This window comes from Pongo pygmaeus, chromosome 4, assembly GCF_028885625.2.
Source record: "Pongo pygmaeus isolate AG05252 chromosome 4, NHGRI_mPonPyg2-v2.0_pri, whole genome shotgun sequence".
In the NCBI taxonomy this organism is placed as follows: domain Eukaryota; kingdom Metazoa; phylum Chordata; class Mammalia; order Primates; family Hominidae; genus Pongo; species Pongo pygmaeus.
This window is the reverse complement of record NC_072377.2, coordinates 181,571,334-181,587,483: the sequence shown is the minus strand read 5'-3', so window position 1 is coordinate 181,587,483 and position 16,150 is coordinate 181,571,334. Positions and strand designations below refer to the sequence as shown.

Genomic DNA, 16,150 nt, shown 5'->3' with positions numbered 1-16,150 from the left:
TGCAGGGTCTGCCACTTAACACTTGAATTCTCAAAGACTTGGTGTCTTCATCTCTAAAGCTAGTACAATAACTTAGACCTTATAGAACTGTTGTAAACATTAGAAATAAGTATAAAATATTTAATATGACATACAATTGATGCTTTAGAAACAATTAGTATGTGTTGTTAGGATGAAAGAGGTTAACGGCTTCCTTTCAGATATTTCAGCTGGTTGCTGATAGGGATGTGTCGGTTATTTTGTTAAGTCTTTAGGTATGTAGAGTTACCAATCTTTTTAGAGGTGTTTATTGGGGCTTTCAGGTTCTGGAAAATTGATTTACTCTGGTCTCAGTCATGAGCATTAGTGGATATGTGTTTCTGTGCTTAAAAAAAAAAAAAATACACACACCAGATTGTCAGTTTGATCCTTTCTTTAAGAGGAGGCTACTCCTCTAGTTACCCTAATTTTTTTTTTTTTTTCTTTTTGAGATGGAGTCTCACTCTATCGCCCCAGCTGGAATGCAGTGGCATGATCTTGGCTCACCGCAACCTCTGCCTCCTGGGTTCAAGCAATTCTCCTGCTTCAGCCTCCCAAGTAGCTGAGATTACAGGCCTGCGCCACCACGCCCTGCTACTTTTTGTATTTTTAGTAGAGACAAGGTTTCACTATGTTGGCCGGGCTGGTCTCGACCTCCTAACCTAAGGTGACCCCCCTGCCACCTCCCGACCTTGGCCTCTCAAAATGCTGGGATTATAGGCGTGAGCCACTGTGCCCGGCCTCGTTACCCTAATTATTTATTTTTTAATTTAATTAATTAATTAATTTATTTATTTTGAGACAGACTCTCGCTCTGTTGCCCAGGCTGGAGTGCAGTGGCGTGATCTCAGCTCACTACAACCTCCGCCTCCTGGGTTCATGCCATTCTCCTGCCTCAGCCTCCCGAGTAGCTGAGACTACAGGTGTCCACCACCAGGCCTGGCTAATTTTTTATATTTTTAGTATAGGCGGGGTTTCACCATGTTGACCAGGATGGTCTCGATCTCCTGACCTTGTGATCTGCCCACCTCAGCCTCCCAAAGCACTGGGATTACAGGCATGAGCCACTGTGCCTGGCCTATTTATTTAAAAAAAATTTTTTTTTTTTTTTTTTTAGAGAGGGCGTCTCCCTGTGTTTCCCAGGCTGGATTAAAGGCATCCTCCTGTCTCAGCCTTCCAAAGTGCTGGGATTAAAGGTGTGAGCCACTCCACCCAGCCTTTTATTTATTTATTTTATTTTTTAAAATTTGAGACAGGATCGTGCTCTGTCATCCAGGCTGGAGTGCAGTGGCACGGTTTCGGCTCACTGCAACTTTCACCTCCTGGGCCCAAATGATCCTCCTGCCTCAGCCTACTGAGTAGCTGGGACCATGTGCATGCAGCATGTCCGGCTAATTTGTGTGTGTGCGTGTGTGTGTGTGTGTGTGTGTGTGTGTGTATTTTTAGTAGAGACAGGGTCTCGTCGTGTTACCCCGGTTGGTCTTGAACTCCAGAGCTCATGTAATCCACCTGCCTCAGCCTCTCAAAGTCCTGGGAGTACAGCCATGAGCCACTGTCCCCAGCAATGATCTTAATGTTTACTTGCTCTGCAGAACGTCCCCTTCACAAATATTAAAGTATTTGTGAACACTATGTGGTAGTTAGAATCTTGACTAATACCTATTGTATGGAGTTAAGGAAGAAAATAAGAGTCTGAAAAATTAGCTGTATTTCACAGAGTCTCAATGTTTTCATGCTGTGAGGTATCCAGAAAAGATAATGTAACACCCATGGTGTCATAAGTGTAATAGCTCTGGATTACATGATGAAGCCTAGGAGATGGCTTGGTTATAATCCAGGTTATATTTAACATTTATAGTCGATTCTTGATTAGCCAGGTGGCTAGTGTTAACTAGAATTTCAAATTTCAAGTCCCCTGGGGAGGTAGATCAAACCTGCTGATTTCTCTTATCCTGTTTTTTCTATATTCATCTTCCTTAACCTTTTGCTTTTCTTTTTCTTTATTTTCTTGCTTTTTCTTTTTCTTTTTCTTTTTTTCTTTTCTTTTTTCTTTTTGAGACAGAGTCTTGCTCTGTCACCCAGGCTGGAATACAGTGGCATGATCTCAGGTCACTGGAACCTCCACGTACTGGGTACAAATGATTCTCGTGTCTTAGCCTCCCTACTTTCTTTTTTATGCAACTGAACATATGTTTGGCCTTCATATTCCTTAATTAATTAATTAATTTTTTGAGATGGAGTCTTGCTCTGTCCCCCATGCTGGAGTGCAATGGCGTGATCTCCAACTCCCAGGTGCTAGTGATTCTCTTGCCTCAGCCTCCACAGTAGCTGGGAGTATAGGTGTCTGCCACCACACCTGGCTAATTTTTTTATTTTTAGTAGAGATGGGGTTTGGTGATGTTGGCCAGGGTTGTCTTGAACTCCTGACCTGAGGTGATCCATCCTCCTCAGCCTCTGAAAGTGCTGGGATTACAGGCGTGAGCCACACACCTGGCCAAGTATATTTTAATTCAGAAATGTAATGTTACCAGTTTTAGTCTATATTCTGCTTTGTGCTTATAAATGCAGGGAGGGTGGAGTGTTTGTGAGCTCAGTCCTTACTCTAATGACATAATCTTATTAGTAGAAGTATTTTTGAGGAAGCTCCATTAGGGTGATTCAGATGCTGCTTGAGCTCAGGTGCTAACTACCTGGCTGGTTCCATAAAAGTAGGAGGCCTGACAGGTTTGTAAAAGCTTCTGATGTCAGGCCGGGCGCGGTGGCTCATACCTGTAATCCCAGCACTTTGGGAGGCTGAGGTGAGCGGATCACTTCAGGTCAGGAGTTTGAGACCAGCCTGGCCAACATGGTGAAACCCCGATTCTACTGAAAATACAAAAAATTAGCTGGGTGTGGTGGCGGGTGCCTGTAAGCCCAGCTACTCGGGAGGCTGAGGAAGGAGAATCACTTGAACCCGGGAGGCAGAGGTTGCGGTGAGCGAAGATTGTGCCACTGCACTCCAGCCTGGGCGACAGAGCAAGACTCTGTCTCAAAAAAAAAAAAAGGAAAAAAAAAAAGCTTCTGATTTCATCTCCCTTTTACCCCACCCATTTCTTTGATAAGTGATAATTCTTTTTCTCCTTTAAATTTAAGGTTCCTCAGAAAATTTTGAGTAAATGGGAAGCCAGTGTTGGACTTGCAGAACAGTATGATGTTCCCAAGGGGTCAAAGAACCGAAAATGTATTCCTGGTTCAATCAAGTTGGACAGTGAAGAAGATATGCCATTTGAAGACTGCACAAATGATCCTGAGTCAGAACATGATCTGTTGCTTAATGGCTGCTTGAAATCACTGGCTTTTGATTCTGAACATTCTGCAGATGAGAAGGAAAAGCCTTGTGCTAAATCTCGAGCCAGAAAGAGCTCTGATAATCCAAAAAGGACTAGTGTGAAAAAGGGCCACATACAATTTGAAGCACATAAAGATGAACGGAGGGGAAAGATTCCAGAGAACCTTGGCCTAAACTTTATCTCTGGGGATATATCTGATACGCAGGCCTCTAATGAACTTTCCAGGATAGCAAATAGCCTCACAGGGTCCAACACTGCCCCAGGAAGTTTTCTGTTTTCTTCCTGTGGAAAAAACACTGCAAGGAAAGAATTTGAGACTTCAAATGGTGACTCTTTATTGGGCTTGCCTGAGGGTGCTTTGATCTCAAAGTGTTCTCGAGAGAAGAATAAACCCCAACGAAGCCTGGTGTGTGGTTCAAAAGTGAAGCTCTGCTATATTGGAGCAGGTGATGAGGAAAAGCGAAGTGATTCCATTAGTATCTGTACCACTTCTGATGATGGAAGCAGTGACCTGGATCCCATAGAACACAGCTCAGAGTCTGATAACAGCATCCTTGAAATTCCAGATGCTTTCGATAGAACAGAGAACATGTTATCTATGCAGAAAAATGAAAAGATAAAGTATTCTAGGTTTGCTGCCACAAACACTAGGGTAAAAGCAAAACAGAAGCCTCTCATTAGTAACTCACATACAGACCACTTAATGGGTTGTACTAAGAGTGCAGAGCCTGGAACTGAGACGTCTCAGGTTAAACTCTCTGATCTGAAGGCATCTACTCTTGTTCACAAACCCCAATCAGATTTTACAAATGATGCTGTCTCTCCAAAATTCAACATGTCATCAAGTATATCCAGTGAGAACTCGTTAATAAAGGGTGGGGCAGCAAATCAAGCTCTATTACATTCGAAAAGCAAACAGCCCAAGTTCCGAAGTATAAAGTGCAAACACAAAGAAAATCCAGTTATGGTAGAACCCCCAGTTATAAATGAGGAGTGCAGTTTGAAATGCTGCTCTTCTGATACCAAAGGCTCTCCTTTGGCCAGCATTTCTAAAAGTGGGAAAGTGGATGGTCTAAAACTACTGAACAATATGCATGAGAAAACCAGGGATTCAAGTGACATAGAAACAGCAGTGGTGAAACATGTTTTATCCGAGTTGAAGGAACTCTCTTACAGATCCTTAGGTGAGGATGTTAGTGACTCTGGAACATCAAAGCCATCAAAACCATTACTTTTCTCTTCTGCTTCTAGTCAGAATCACATACCTATTGAACCAGACTACAAATTCAGTACATTGCTAATGATGTTGAAAGATATGCATGATAGTAAGACGAAGGAGCAGCGGTTGATGACTGCTCAAAACCTGGTCTCTTACCGGAGTCCTGGTCGTGGGGACTGTTCTACTAACAGTCCTGTAGGAGTCTCTAAGGTTTTGGTTTCAGGAGGCTCCACACACAATTCAGAGAAAAAGGGAGATGGCATTCAGAACTCTGCCAATCCTAGCCCTAGTGGGGGTGACTCTGCATTATCTGGGGAGTTGTCTGCTTCCCTACCTGGCTTAGTGTCAGACAAAAGAGACCTCCCTGCTTCTGGTAAAAGTCGTTCAGACTGTGTTACTAGGCGCAACTGTGGACGATCAAAGCCTTCATCCAAATTGCGAGATGCTTTTTCAGCCCAAATGGTAAAGAACACAGTGAACCGTAAAGCCTTAAAGACCGAGCGCAAAAGAAAACTGAATCAGCTTCCAAGTGTGACTCTTGATGCTGTACTGCAGGGAGACCGAGAACATGGAGGTTCATTGAGAGGTGGGGCAGAAGATCCTAGTAAAGAGGAACCCCTTCAGATAATGGGCCACTTAACAAGTAAAGATGGTGACCATTTTTCTGATGTGCATTTCGATAACAACGTTAAGCAATCTGATCCTGGTAAAATTTCTGAAAAAGGACTCTCTTTTGAAAACGGAAAAGGCCCAGAGCTGGACTCTGTAATGAACAGTGAGAATGATGAACTCAATGGTGTAAATCAAGTGGTGCCTAAAAAGCGGTGGCAGCGTTTAAACCAAAGGCGCACTAAACCTCGTAAGCGCATGAACAGATTTAAAGAGAAAGAAAACTCTGAGTGTGCCTTTAGGGTCTTACTTCCCAGTGACCCTGTGCAGGAGGGGCAGGATGAGTTTCCAGAGCATAGAACTCCTCCTTCAGCAAGCATACTTGAGGAACCACTGACAGAGCAAAATCATGCTGACTGCTTAGATGCAGTTGGGCCACGGTTAAATGTTTGTGATAAATCCAGTGCCAGCATTGGTGACATGGAAAAGGAGCCAGGAATTCCCAGTTTGACACCGCAGGCTGAGCTCCCTGAACCAGGTAAGGACATCTAAATGTGATAAAAAAAAAAAATTGGAGAAAGTACTGATAAACATTGCCCTTCTGAAATTGGTCTGTTGTAATGGTAAAGTGAAGTATAAACAAGGGGGGAAGAATCATCACTTCAATGAAGAAGGAGTTTTATGTAGAAAGGTCTGAATTTTGAAGATGAGATTTCCATATATATTCAAAAGTTAAACTTTACCAGAAGCCCTTTTCCCCAACCTTTTCAAGTAAATCTCTATAACATCTTTCTTTCTCACTTTCTCTCTCTCTGTCTTTCTCTCTCTCTCGTTTTTTTTTTGTTTGTTTTTATTTTTTTTTTCTTTTGAGACAGGGTCTCACTGTGTTGCCCAGGCTGGTCTCAAACTCCTGAGTTCATGCCATCTGCCAGCCTCTGCCTCCTAAAGTGCTGGAATTACTCTTGCCTGACCTGTTCCCCATTTCTTACCTTTTAAAATCCCCAAGCTTTTTGGGACTCAATATGTAATTGCAAGTAATTGAGAGGCTCTGATCCTAGGATTTAAATCCAGTTGTTAGGTTATAGAAAGCAAATAGACTCTATTGGATGGTAGTTTTTCTTTTTTTCTTTAGGTACCCGCCACCATACCTGGTAATTTTTGTATTTTTAGTAGAGATGAGAGTTCACCACGTTGGCCAGGCTGGTCTTGAACTGAACTCAAGTGATCCGCCTGCCAAAAGTGCTGGGATTATAGGCATGAGCCACTGCATCTGGCTGGATGTTAGGTTTTCTTTGACCACTACTTAAGATAGGTCCTTCTGTTTTGTGGACAATTTGATGAACCACATGTGCTTTTGAAAAAACTGCAAGTATTCTGTAGTACTTATTTGAAGGTCTTAGGTGTCTTAAATCCCTACGGGAATGAGGATTATAAACAAATAAAAATACCAGAAGTACCCAAGTGTTGTACCTAGCAGCAGATGGAAAACAGAAATCTTTCAAGATATTAACATTACACAGTATATAGTTGAGGGTAAAGCAGTGTGTGTATACATGTATATACATATTTTTTTTCTTTTTTACAGCAATATCCATTAACATAAGATTCTCAAAATTGTGTATCATAATAGATTTTTTTCTAACAGCTTTATTGAAAATGCAGTTATCATATCATAAAACTCACCTTTTAACATTTTTAATTGAGTGGTTTGTAGTATAGTCACAGAGTTGTGCAACAATCAGTGCGATCAATTGTGGAATATTTGCATCATCCCAGACAGAAACACAGAACTCTTATCAATCTGCCTTCAGTTTTTTTTTTTCTTGAGACGGAGTCTCGCTCTGTTGCCCAGGCTGGAGTGCCGTGGTGTGATCTTGGCTCACTGCAAGCTCTGCCTTCCGGGTTCACGCCATTCTCCTGCCTTAGCCTCCTGAGTAGCTGGGACTACAGGCGCCCGCCACCATGCCCGGCTAATTTTTTTTGTATTTTTAGTAGACGGGGTTTCACTGTGTTAGCCAGGATGGTCTCTGATCTTCTGACCTCGTGATCCGCCCACCTCCGCCTCCCAAAGTGCTGGGATTACAGGCGTGAGCCACTGCGCCCAGCCCTGCCTTCAGTTTTTACAAATCTGTAGATTTGTCTGTTGTGTACATTTCATAGAAATGGAATCATACAATATGTGGTCCTTTTGGGTCTGGTTTCCCTTTCTTAGTTTAATGTTTTCTGGTTCATGCCTCTTGTAGTATGTATCAGTTCTTCTGTCTTCTTCTAAAATTACGGTTAAAAAGCATGTAACCTAAATGTACCTTTTTTTGTTTTTTTTTGAGATAGGGTCTGGCTCTGTTGCCCAGGCTAGAGTGAAATTTACTCTTTAACAGTATTTACAGCCAGGTGCGGTGGCTCACGCCTGTAATTCCAGCACTCTGGGAGGCCAAGGCTGATGGATCACCTGAGGTCAGGAGTTCAAGACCAGCCTGGCCAACATGGCAAAACCCCATCTCTACTAAAAATACAAAAATTAGCTGGGCATGGTGGCACGCTCCTGTAATCCCAGCCACTCGGGAGGCTGAGGTAGGAGAATCACTTGAACCTGGGAGGTGGAGGTTGCAGTGAGCTGAGATTGCGCCACTGCATGCCAGCCTGGGAGACAGAGCGAAACTCCATTTCAAAATAAACAAAACAAAAGAACAGTATTTAAATGTGTATTATAGTGTCATGAATCATGTACATGTACAACAGCAGATCTCCAGAATGTTTTCATTTTGCTTGACTGAGACTCTATACCCATTGAACAACTCCTGATTTTCTCCTTTGTTGAATCCATGACAACTAACATTCTTTCTGCTTCTGTGAATTTGATTACTTTAGACATCTCATGTAAGTGGAATCATGTAGTATTTGTTGTTTTGTGATTGGCTTATTTCACTTAGCATAATGTTTTCAAGGTTCATCCATGTTGTAGCATATGACAGGATCACCTTATTTTTTTGGAGACAGAGTCTTACTCTGTCGCCCAGGCTGGAGTGCAGTGGCTTGATCTCGGCTCACCACATCCTCTGCCTTGTGGGTTCTCGGCTCACTGCAGCCTCTGTCTCATGGGTTCAAGCGATTCTCCTGCCTCAGCCTCCTAAGTAGCTTGGACTACAGGCACATGCCACCATGCCTGGCTAATTTGTTTTGTATTTGTAGTAGAGACAGGGTGTCACCATGTTCCCCAGGATGGTCTCGATCTCCTGACCTCGTGATCCGCCCGCCTTGGCCTCCCAAAGTGCTGGGATTAAAAGCATGAGCCACCATGCTCTGCCAGTAACCTTTTTTTACGGCTGAATATATTCCAACATACTTTTTCTTTTCCATACTAAAGTATCTTTTCTTTATCAGTTCATTGGTTGATGGACATTTAGATTGCTTCCACATCTTGTCTATTGTGAATAATGCTACAGTGAACATGGATATGCAGATATCTCTGAGATCTGGTTTTCAATTTTTTTTTTTTTTTTGAGATGGAGTTTCGCTCTTGTTGCCCAGGCTGGAGTGCAGTGGCACAATCTCAGTTCACTGTAACCTCCGCCTCCTGGGCTCAAGCAATTCTGCCTCAGCCTTTCAAGTAGCTGGGATTACAGGCATATGCCACCACGCCTAGCTAACTTTGTATTTGTAGTAGAGATGGGGTTTCACCATATTGGCCAGGCTGGTGTCGAACTCCTGATCTCAGGTGGTCTGCCCGCCTCGGCCTCCCAAAGTGCTGGGATTACAGGCATCAGCAACTGCACCCAGTGGTGTTCATTTCTTTTGGATAAATACCTAGAATGGCATTGGTGGAACATAGGGTAGTTCTACTTTTATTTATTTTTTTTGAGACAAGGGTCTCCCTCTGTCACCCAGGCTGGAGTATAATGATGTGATGTCAAGTCACTGCAACCTCTGCCTCCTGGGCTCAAGCAATTCTTGTGCCCCAGCCTCCCAAGTAGCTGGGATTACAGTAGTTTTGCCACGTTAGCCAGGCTGGTCTCAAATTCCTGACCTTAAGTGATCCTCCTGCTTCGGCCTCCCAGAGTGTTGGGATTATAGGCGTGAGCCACTGCACCTGGCCTACTTTTAATTTGATGAACCTCTATAGTGTTTTGCGTAATTGCTGCATCATTTTGTAAGTCCTTTGTCCATATACATATGTTTTTAATGATACTGGGCCTGTTTGTCACCCAGGGTGGAATACAGTGGTGCAGTTATAGCTCACTGCAACCTCGAACTTCTGGACTCAAGTGATCCTCCTATCTCAGTATCCTGAGTAGCTGGGAGTACAGGTGCATGCCACCACACTTGGCTAATTTTTGTGTTTTTCTGTAGAGACAGGTTTCTGGCTATGCTGCCCAGGCTGGTCTTCAACTACTGGGCTTAAATGATGTTCCCACTTTGGCCTCCCAAAATGCTGGGATTCCAGACATGAGCTACTGTGCATATCCCTTTGCATATTTTTAAATCTTGTTATTTAAAAAAAATGAGGTATAAGAGTTATTCATATATTCTGGATATTAACCAATTATCTGATGTATGATTTGCAAGTATTTTCTCCCATTTTGTACCTGCCCTTTCACTCTGTTGATTGTTTTCTTGCTGTGTAGAAGTTAATGTGATTTTTTTTTCCATTTTTGCTTTTTAAAAAATTTTTACTTGTGCTTTGGGTCTCATAGCCAGGAAATTATTGTTCATTCCAATATCATAAAGTTTTTTGTCTGTTTTCTTCTAGGAGTTTCATAGTTGGAGGTCTTATGTTTAGGTCTTTGATCTGTTTTATGATAATTTTTATATAAGGTGTAAAATGAGAGTTCATCTTTCTTCGGCATGTGCACATCCAGTTTTCACAATACCGTTTGTTAAAGAGATTATCTTTTCCCCATTGTGTAGTCTTGGCACTGTTGTTGAAGATCATTTGACCATGTACGTGATTTATTTCAGGGATCTCTGTTGTTTTTTTTTTAATTTTTAGTAAAATTGAGACGGGATCCAACCATGTTGCCCAGGCTGTTCTTGAATTCCTGGGCTCAAGTGATCCTCCTGCCTCAGACTCCCAAAAAGCTGGGATTACAGGTGTGAGCCACCACCCTGGCCAGGGATCTCTGTGGATCTCTATTCTGTTCCATTGACTTACATGTCTATATTTTTATGCCAGTACAATATTGTTTTGATTACCATAGCCTTATGATATGTTTTGAAATCAAGAAATGTAAGGCCTCCAGGTTTTTTTTTTTTCTTCTCAAGATTGTTTTGTTTATTTGGGGGTTCTTTGAGATTACACACTAATTTAGGATGTTTTTTTTATTTCTGCAAAAAAAAAAATGGCTATTGAGATGTTGATAGGGATGGCGTTGACTTTAGTTTCCTTTGGGTAGTAGGGATATCTTAACAATATTAAGTTTCCCGATCCATGAAAACAGGCTATCTTTCCGTTTATTTATGTCTTCCATAATTTCATCCAACAGTGTTTTGGAGTGTACAACCATTTCTCCTCCTTGGTTAAGTTTATTCTTAAGTATTCTATTCTTTTTTATGCTGTTGCAAATGTGATTGTTTTAATTTCCTTTTATATTGTTCATTATGAGTATATAGAAATGCAACTGATTTTTCGGGTTTAATTTTGTATCTTGGAACTTTGCCGAATTTACTTCTTTGTTCTAATAGCGTGTGGAATCTTTAGGGTTTCCTACATAAAGGTTCATGTCATCTGCAAAGAGATAATTTGGCTTCTTGCTTGCCTATTTATTACCTAATTACTCTGCTAGGACTTCAAATAATGTGTTGAATAGATTGCTACAGTGAGTATATTTCCCTTGCTCTTTATCTTAGAGGAAAAGCTTTCAGTGTTTCACTGTCAAGCATATTAGCTGTGGTCTTTTCATATATAGTCTTTATTATATTTATGTAATTACTTTTTTGTGTTTTTTTTTTAGACAGGGTCACATTCTTTTTTTTTTTTTTTTTTTGAGACAGAGTTTCGTTCTTGGTGTCCATGATGGAGTGCAGTGATCTCGGCTCACTGCAACCTCCACTTCCCTCGTTCAAGCCATTCTCCTGCCTCAGCCTCCTAAGTAGCTGGGATTACAGGTGCCTAACACCACGCCCGGCTAATTTTTTTGTATTTTTAGTAGAGACGGGATTTCACCATGTTGGTCAGGCTAGTCTTGAACTCTTGACCTTGTGATCTGCCCACCTTGGCCTCCCAAAGTGTAGACAGGGTCACATTCTGTCACTTAGGCTGGAGTGCAGTAGTGATACAGCTCACTGCAGCCTCAACCACCCAGACTCAAGCAATACTCCCACCTCGACCTCCCAAGTAGCTGGGACTACAGCCATGCACCACCATACTCCGCTGATTTTTAACCTTTTTGTACAGGTTGGGTTTTATTGTGTTGCCTAGATGGGTCTAAAACTTCTGAGCTCAAGTGATCCTCCCACCTCAGCATCCCAAGTAGCTGGGACTACAGGTGTGCACCATGACACCTGACTAATTTTGTAATTTTTTGTTGAAACAAGATTTTACTATGTTGCCTAGGGTGGTCTCAGACTTCTGGGCTCAAGCTGTCTTCCCACCTTGGCCCCCCAAAAGTGCTGGGATTACAGGTGTGAGCCACCATACCTGGCATGTAATTTCTTTTTATTCCTAGTTTGTTGAGTGCTTTCTTTTCAGTCATGAAATGTAGTTGAATTTTGTCACATGTTTTTTCTACAGCAAGTGTGAAGGTCATATAGTTTTTTTGGGATCCTTTATTCTGTTAATGTGCTCTATTCTGTTGATTTTTCTATTCTGTTGATTTTTTTTTTCTATTTTTGAATCATCGTTGCATTCCAAGATTAAATTCCACTTGGTCATGATGTATATTTCTTTTTTTGGGGCGGACGGAGTCTCGGTCTGTTGCCCAGGCTGGCGTGAGGTGGCGCAATCTTGGGTCACTGCAAGCTCCACCTCCCGGATTCACGCCATTCTGCCTCAGCTTCTCGAGTAGCTGGGACTACAGGCGCCCCCCTCCCCCCCATCACGCCCGGCTAAATTTTTTTTGTATTTTTTAGTAGACAGGGTTTCACCATGTTAGCCAGGATGGTCTCCATCTCCTGAACTTGTGATCCGCCCTCCTCGGCCTCTCAAAGTGCCGGGATTACAGACGTGAGCCACCGCGCCCAGCCCTTTTATTTTTTTTCCTCCAGCTGGCCCTAACGGGAGCCGTATATTTCTTTTAATGTGCTATTTAATTTGGTATACTAGTATTTTGTTGAGGATTTTTGTATCAGTATTTATAAAAGATGTTGCTCTGTAGTTTATCTTTTCATTTCTATATGCTCTAGTTTTTGTTTCTTTCCTTCTACCAACTTTGGGCTTAGTTTTATTTTTCTGTCTTCTCGAGGTGTAAATTTAGGTTGTTGAGTTGAAAACTTTGTTTTTTAATGTTGGCATTTACTGATACAGACTTCTCTCTTAGTAGTGTTTTTGCTGCATCCCATAAGTTTTGGGGGTTTTTTTTGAGAGGGAGTCTCGCTCTGTCGCCAGGCTGGAGTGAGCTGGCACGATCTCAGCTCACTGCAAGCTCCGCCTCCCGGGTTCAAGTGATTGTCCTGCTTCAGCCTCCCGAGTAGCTGAGATTACAGGTGCCTGCCACCACACCTGGCTAATTTTTGTATTTTTAGTAGAGACGGGGTTTCACTATGTTGGCCAGAATGACCTCCATCTCTTGACCTCATGTTCCACCCACCTCGGCCTCCCAAAGTGCTGGGATTGCAGGCGTGAGCCACTGCACCAGGCTGGTATGTTGTTTTCATTTGTCACAAGATATTTTCTTTTCTCTCTTTTTTTTTTTTTAAGACGGAGTCTTGCTTTGTCATCCAGGCTGGAGTGCAGTGGCGCCATCTCGGCTCACTGCAACCTCCGCCTCCCGGGTTCAAGCGATTCTCCTACGTCAGCCTCGCGTGTAGCTGGGAATACAGGCATGCGCCACCACGCCCGGCTAATTTTTTGTATTTTTAGTAGAGACGGGGTTTCACTGTGTTAGCCAGGATGTTCTCGATTTCCTGACCTTGTGATCCTCCTGTCTCGGCCTCCCAAAGTGCTGGGATTTCAGGCGTGAGCCACTGCGCCCGGCCCTGTCAAAAGATATTTTCTAATTTCCCTTGTGATTTCTTCTTTTTTCCATTGATTGTTCAAGAGTTTGTTGTTTAATTTCCACCTGTTGGTGGGTTTTTCAGTTTTTGTACTGATACTGATTTCTAGTTTCACTTGATTGTGACTGGAACAGATATTTGGTATGATTTCAGTCTTCATAAATTTGTTAAGACTTGTGTGGCTGGGGTGGCAGCTGATGCCTGTAATCTCAGCACTTTGGGAGACCAAGGCGAGATCACCTGAGGTCAGGAGTTCGAGACCAGCATGACCAACATGGCAAAACCCCATCTCCACTAAAAATACAAAAACTAGCTGGGCGTGGTGGCTTCATGCCTGTACTCCCAGCTACTCAGGAGGCTGAAGCACGAGAACTGCTTGAACCCGGGAGGTAGATGTTGCAGTGAGCTGAGATCATGCCACTGCACTCCAGCCTGGGCGACAGAGTAAGACCCTGTGTCAAAAAAAAAAAAAAAGACTCTGTGTGACCATATTGGAGAATATTCTATGTGCTTTTGACAAGAATGTGTATTCTGCTGCTGTTTGGTATTGGTGTTTTATATGTTTGTTATGTACAATTGTTCAAGTCCTCTGTTTCCTTATTGATCTTCGTTGTGGTTCTCTCCATTATTTTAACGTAGAGTATTAAAATCTCCTTGTGTTACTCTATTTCCCCTTTCAATTCTGTCATTATTTGCTTTTTATATTTGGGTGGTCTGATGTTAGGTGAATTACATATTTGCAAGTGTTATAGCTTCCTGATGAACTGACTGTTTTATTATCATGTCGTGTGTTCCTTTGTCTCTTGTGACAGTGTTTTACTTAAAGTGTATTTTGTTTTATATAAGTATGGCCAAAACCTCTGCTCTCTTTTGTTTACCACTGGCATTGAATATCTTTTTGCAGTCATTCACGTTCAGCCTCTGTGAAGTGAGATTTAAGGCTCACTTAAATCTTAGGTGAGCCTTTTATAGATAGTACCTAATTGTATAATGGTTTTCATTCACTAAACCACTCTATCTTTAGATTGGGGAGTTTAATCCTTTTTTTTCTTATAGTAATTGCTTTTTTTTTTTTTTTGAAACAGAGGCTTGCTCTGTTGCCTAGGCTGGAGTGCAGTGGCATGATCTTGGCTCACTGCAAACTCCACCTCCCGGGTTCAAGTAATTCTAGTGTCTCAGTTTCCTGAGTAGCTGGGATTACAAGCGTGCACCAACACGCTTGGCTAATTTTTGTCTTTTTAGTAGACACAGGGTTTTGCAATATTGGCCAGGCAAGTCTCAAGTGATCTTCCTCAAGTGATCCACCTGCCTTAGCTTCTGAAAGTGCTGGGATTATGGTTATGAGCCACTGTGGTCGGCCTCTTTTTTTATGGAGACAGGCTCTCCCTCTGTCATCCAGGCTGGAGTGCAGTGGGGCAACCTCAGCTCACTACAACCTCCACCTCCGGGTTCAAGTGATTCTTGTGCCTCAGCCTCCTGAGTAGCTGGGGCTACAGGTGCCTTCCACCACCCCTGGCTAATTTTGTGTGGTTTTTCATTTTTAATAGATATGGGATTTCACCATGTTGGCCAGGCTGGTCTTGAACTCCTAGCCTGAAATGATCCACCCACTTTGGCCTCCCACAGTGCAGGGATTACAGGTGTGAGCCACTGTGGCCTGTATTTGGCCTCATTTTTTGTTAAAGTAATTACAGACAAAGATTTATTACCATTTTGCTAATTGTTTCTCGTCTGGTTTGTAGCTGTTTTGTCCCCCTTTTGCTGTCTTTCCACCTTCCTTGTTTTTTTGTTTTTTTTTTTAATTGACATACTTTGTTTTCTTTATCATTTCATTTTATGTATCTTCAATAGGCATTTTCCATGTTGTTACCATGGGGCTTAAATAAAACGTCTTACAGGTACAGTAATCTATTTTAAGCTGTTAACAACTTAAGTTGAATGTATATAAAACTCTTTTTTTCCCCCCAATTTTTTTTCGAGGAGGAGTCTTGCTCTGTTGCCCAGGCTGGAGTGTAGTGGTACAGTCTCAGCTCACTGCACACTCCCGGGTTCAAGCAATTCTCCTGCTTCGGCCTCCCAAGTAGCTGGGATTAGATTACAGGCATGCGCCACCATGCCTGGCTAATTTTTGCATTTTTAGTAGAGATAGGGTTTCACCTTGTTGGCCAGGCTGGGCTCGAACTCCTCACCTTATGATCCGTCCATGTTAGCTTCCCAAAGTGCTGGGATTACAAGCATTGGCCACTGCGCCCACCCTGTAAAACTCATATTTCTCCTTCCCCACTTTGTTGTTGTTTTTGTTTTTTCTTTTTTTGAGACAGAGTTTCACTCTCGTCACCCAGGCTGGAGTGCAGTGGCATGATCTCAGCTCACAGCAACCTCTGCCTCCTGGGTTTGAGTGATTCTTCTGCCTCAGCCTCCTAAGTAGCTGGGACTACAGGGGTGCGCCACGGTGCCGAGCTGAGTTTTTTGTATTTTTGTGGAGACAGGGTTTCACCATTTTGGCCAGGCTAGTCTCGAACTCCTGATCTCAGGTGATCTGCCCACCTTGGCCTCCCAAAATGCTGGGATTACAGGCGTGAGCCATCGCACCCGGCCCCCACTTTGTTTTATTTATTATTATTATTATTACTTTTTGAGATATTGTCTCATTCTGTCACCCAGGCTGGAGTGCAGTGGCACGATCTCGCCTCATTGCAATTTTCACCTCCCAGGTACAAGCGATTCTCATGTCTCAGCCTCCTAAGTAGCTTGGACTACAGGTGCGCACCACCACGCCCAGCTAATTTTTATGTTCTTAGTAGAGGCAGAGTTTCGCCATGTTGAC

The 16,150-nt window shown here is 42.6% G+C and overlaps 1 protein-coding gene across 15 annotated transcripts in view; it reads left to right on the top strand.

The window, feature by feature from the left end:
* NSD1 (nuclear receptor binding SET domain protein 1) overlaps positions 1 to 16,150 on the top strand; it is a 170,633-nt gene that overhangs the window by 74,750 nt on the left and 79,733 nt on the right. For all 15 annotated transcript variants that reach the window (XM_054487297.2, XM_054487292.2, XM_054487296.2 and 12 more), the window contains one exon: positions 3,151 to 5,713. In XM_054487297.2, coding sequence (XP_054343272.1) covers positions 3,151 to 5,713 — 2,563 coding nt within the window. The remainder of the gene's footprint in view (positions 1 to 3,150; positions 5,714 to 16,150) is intronic.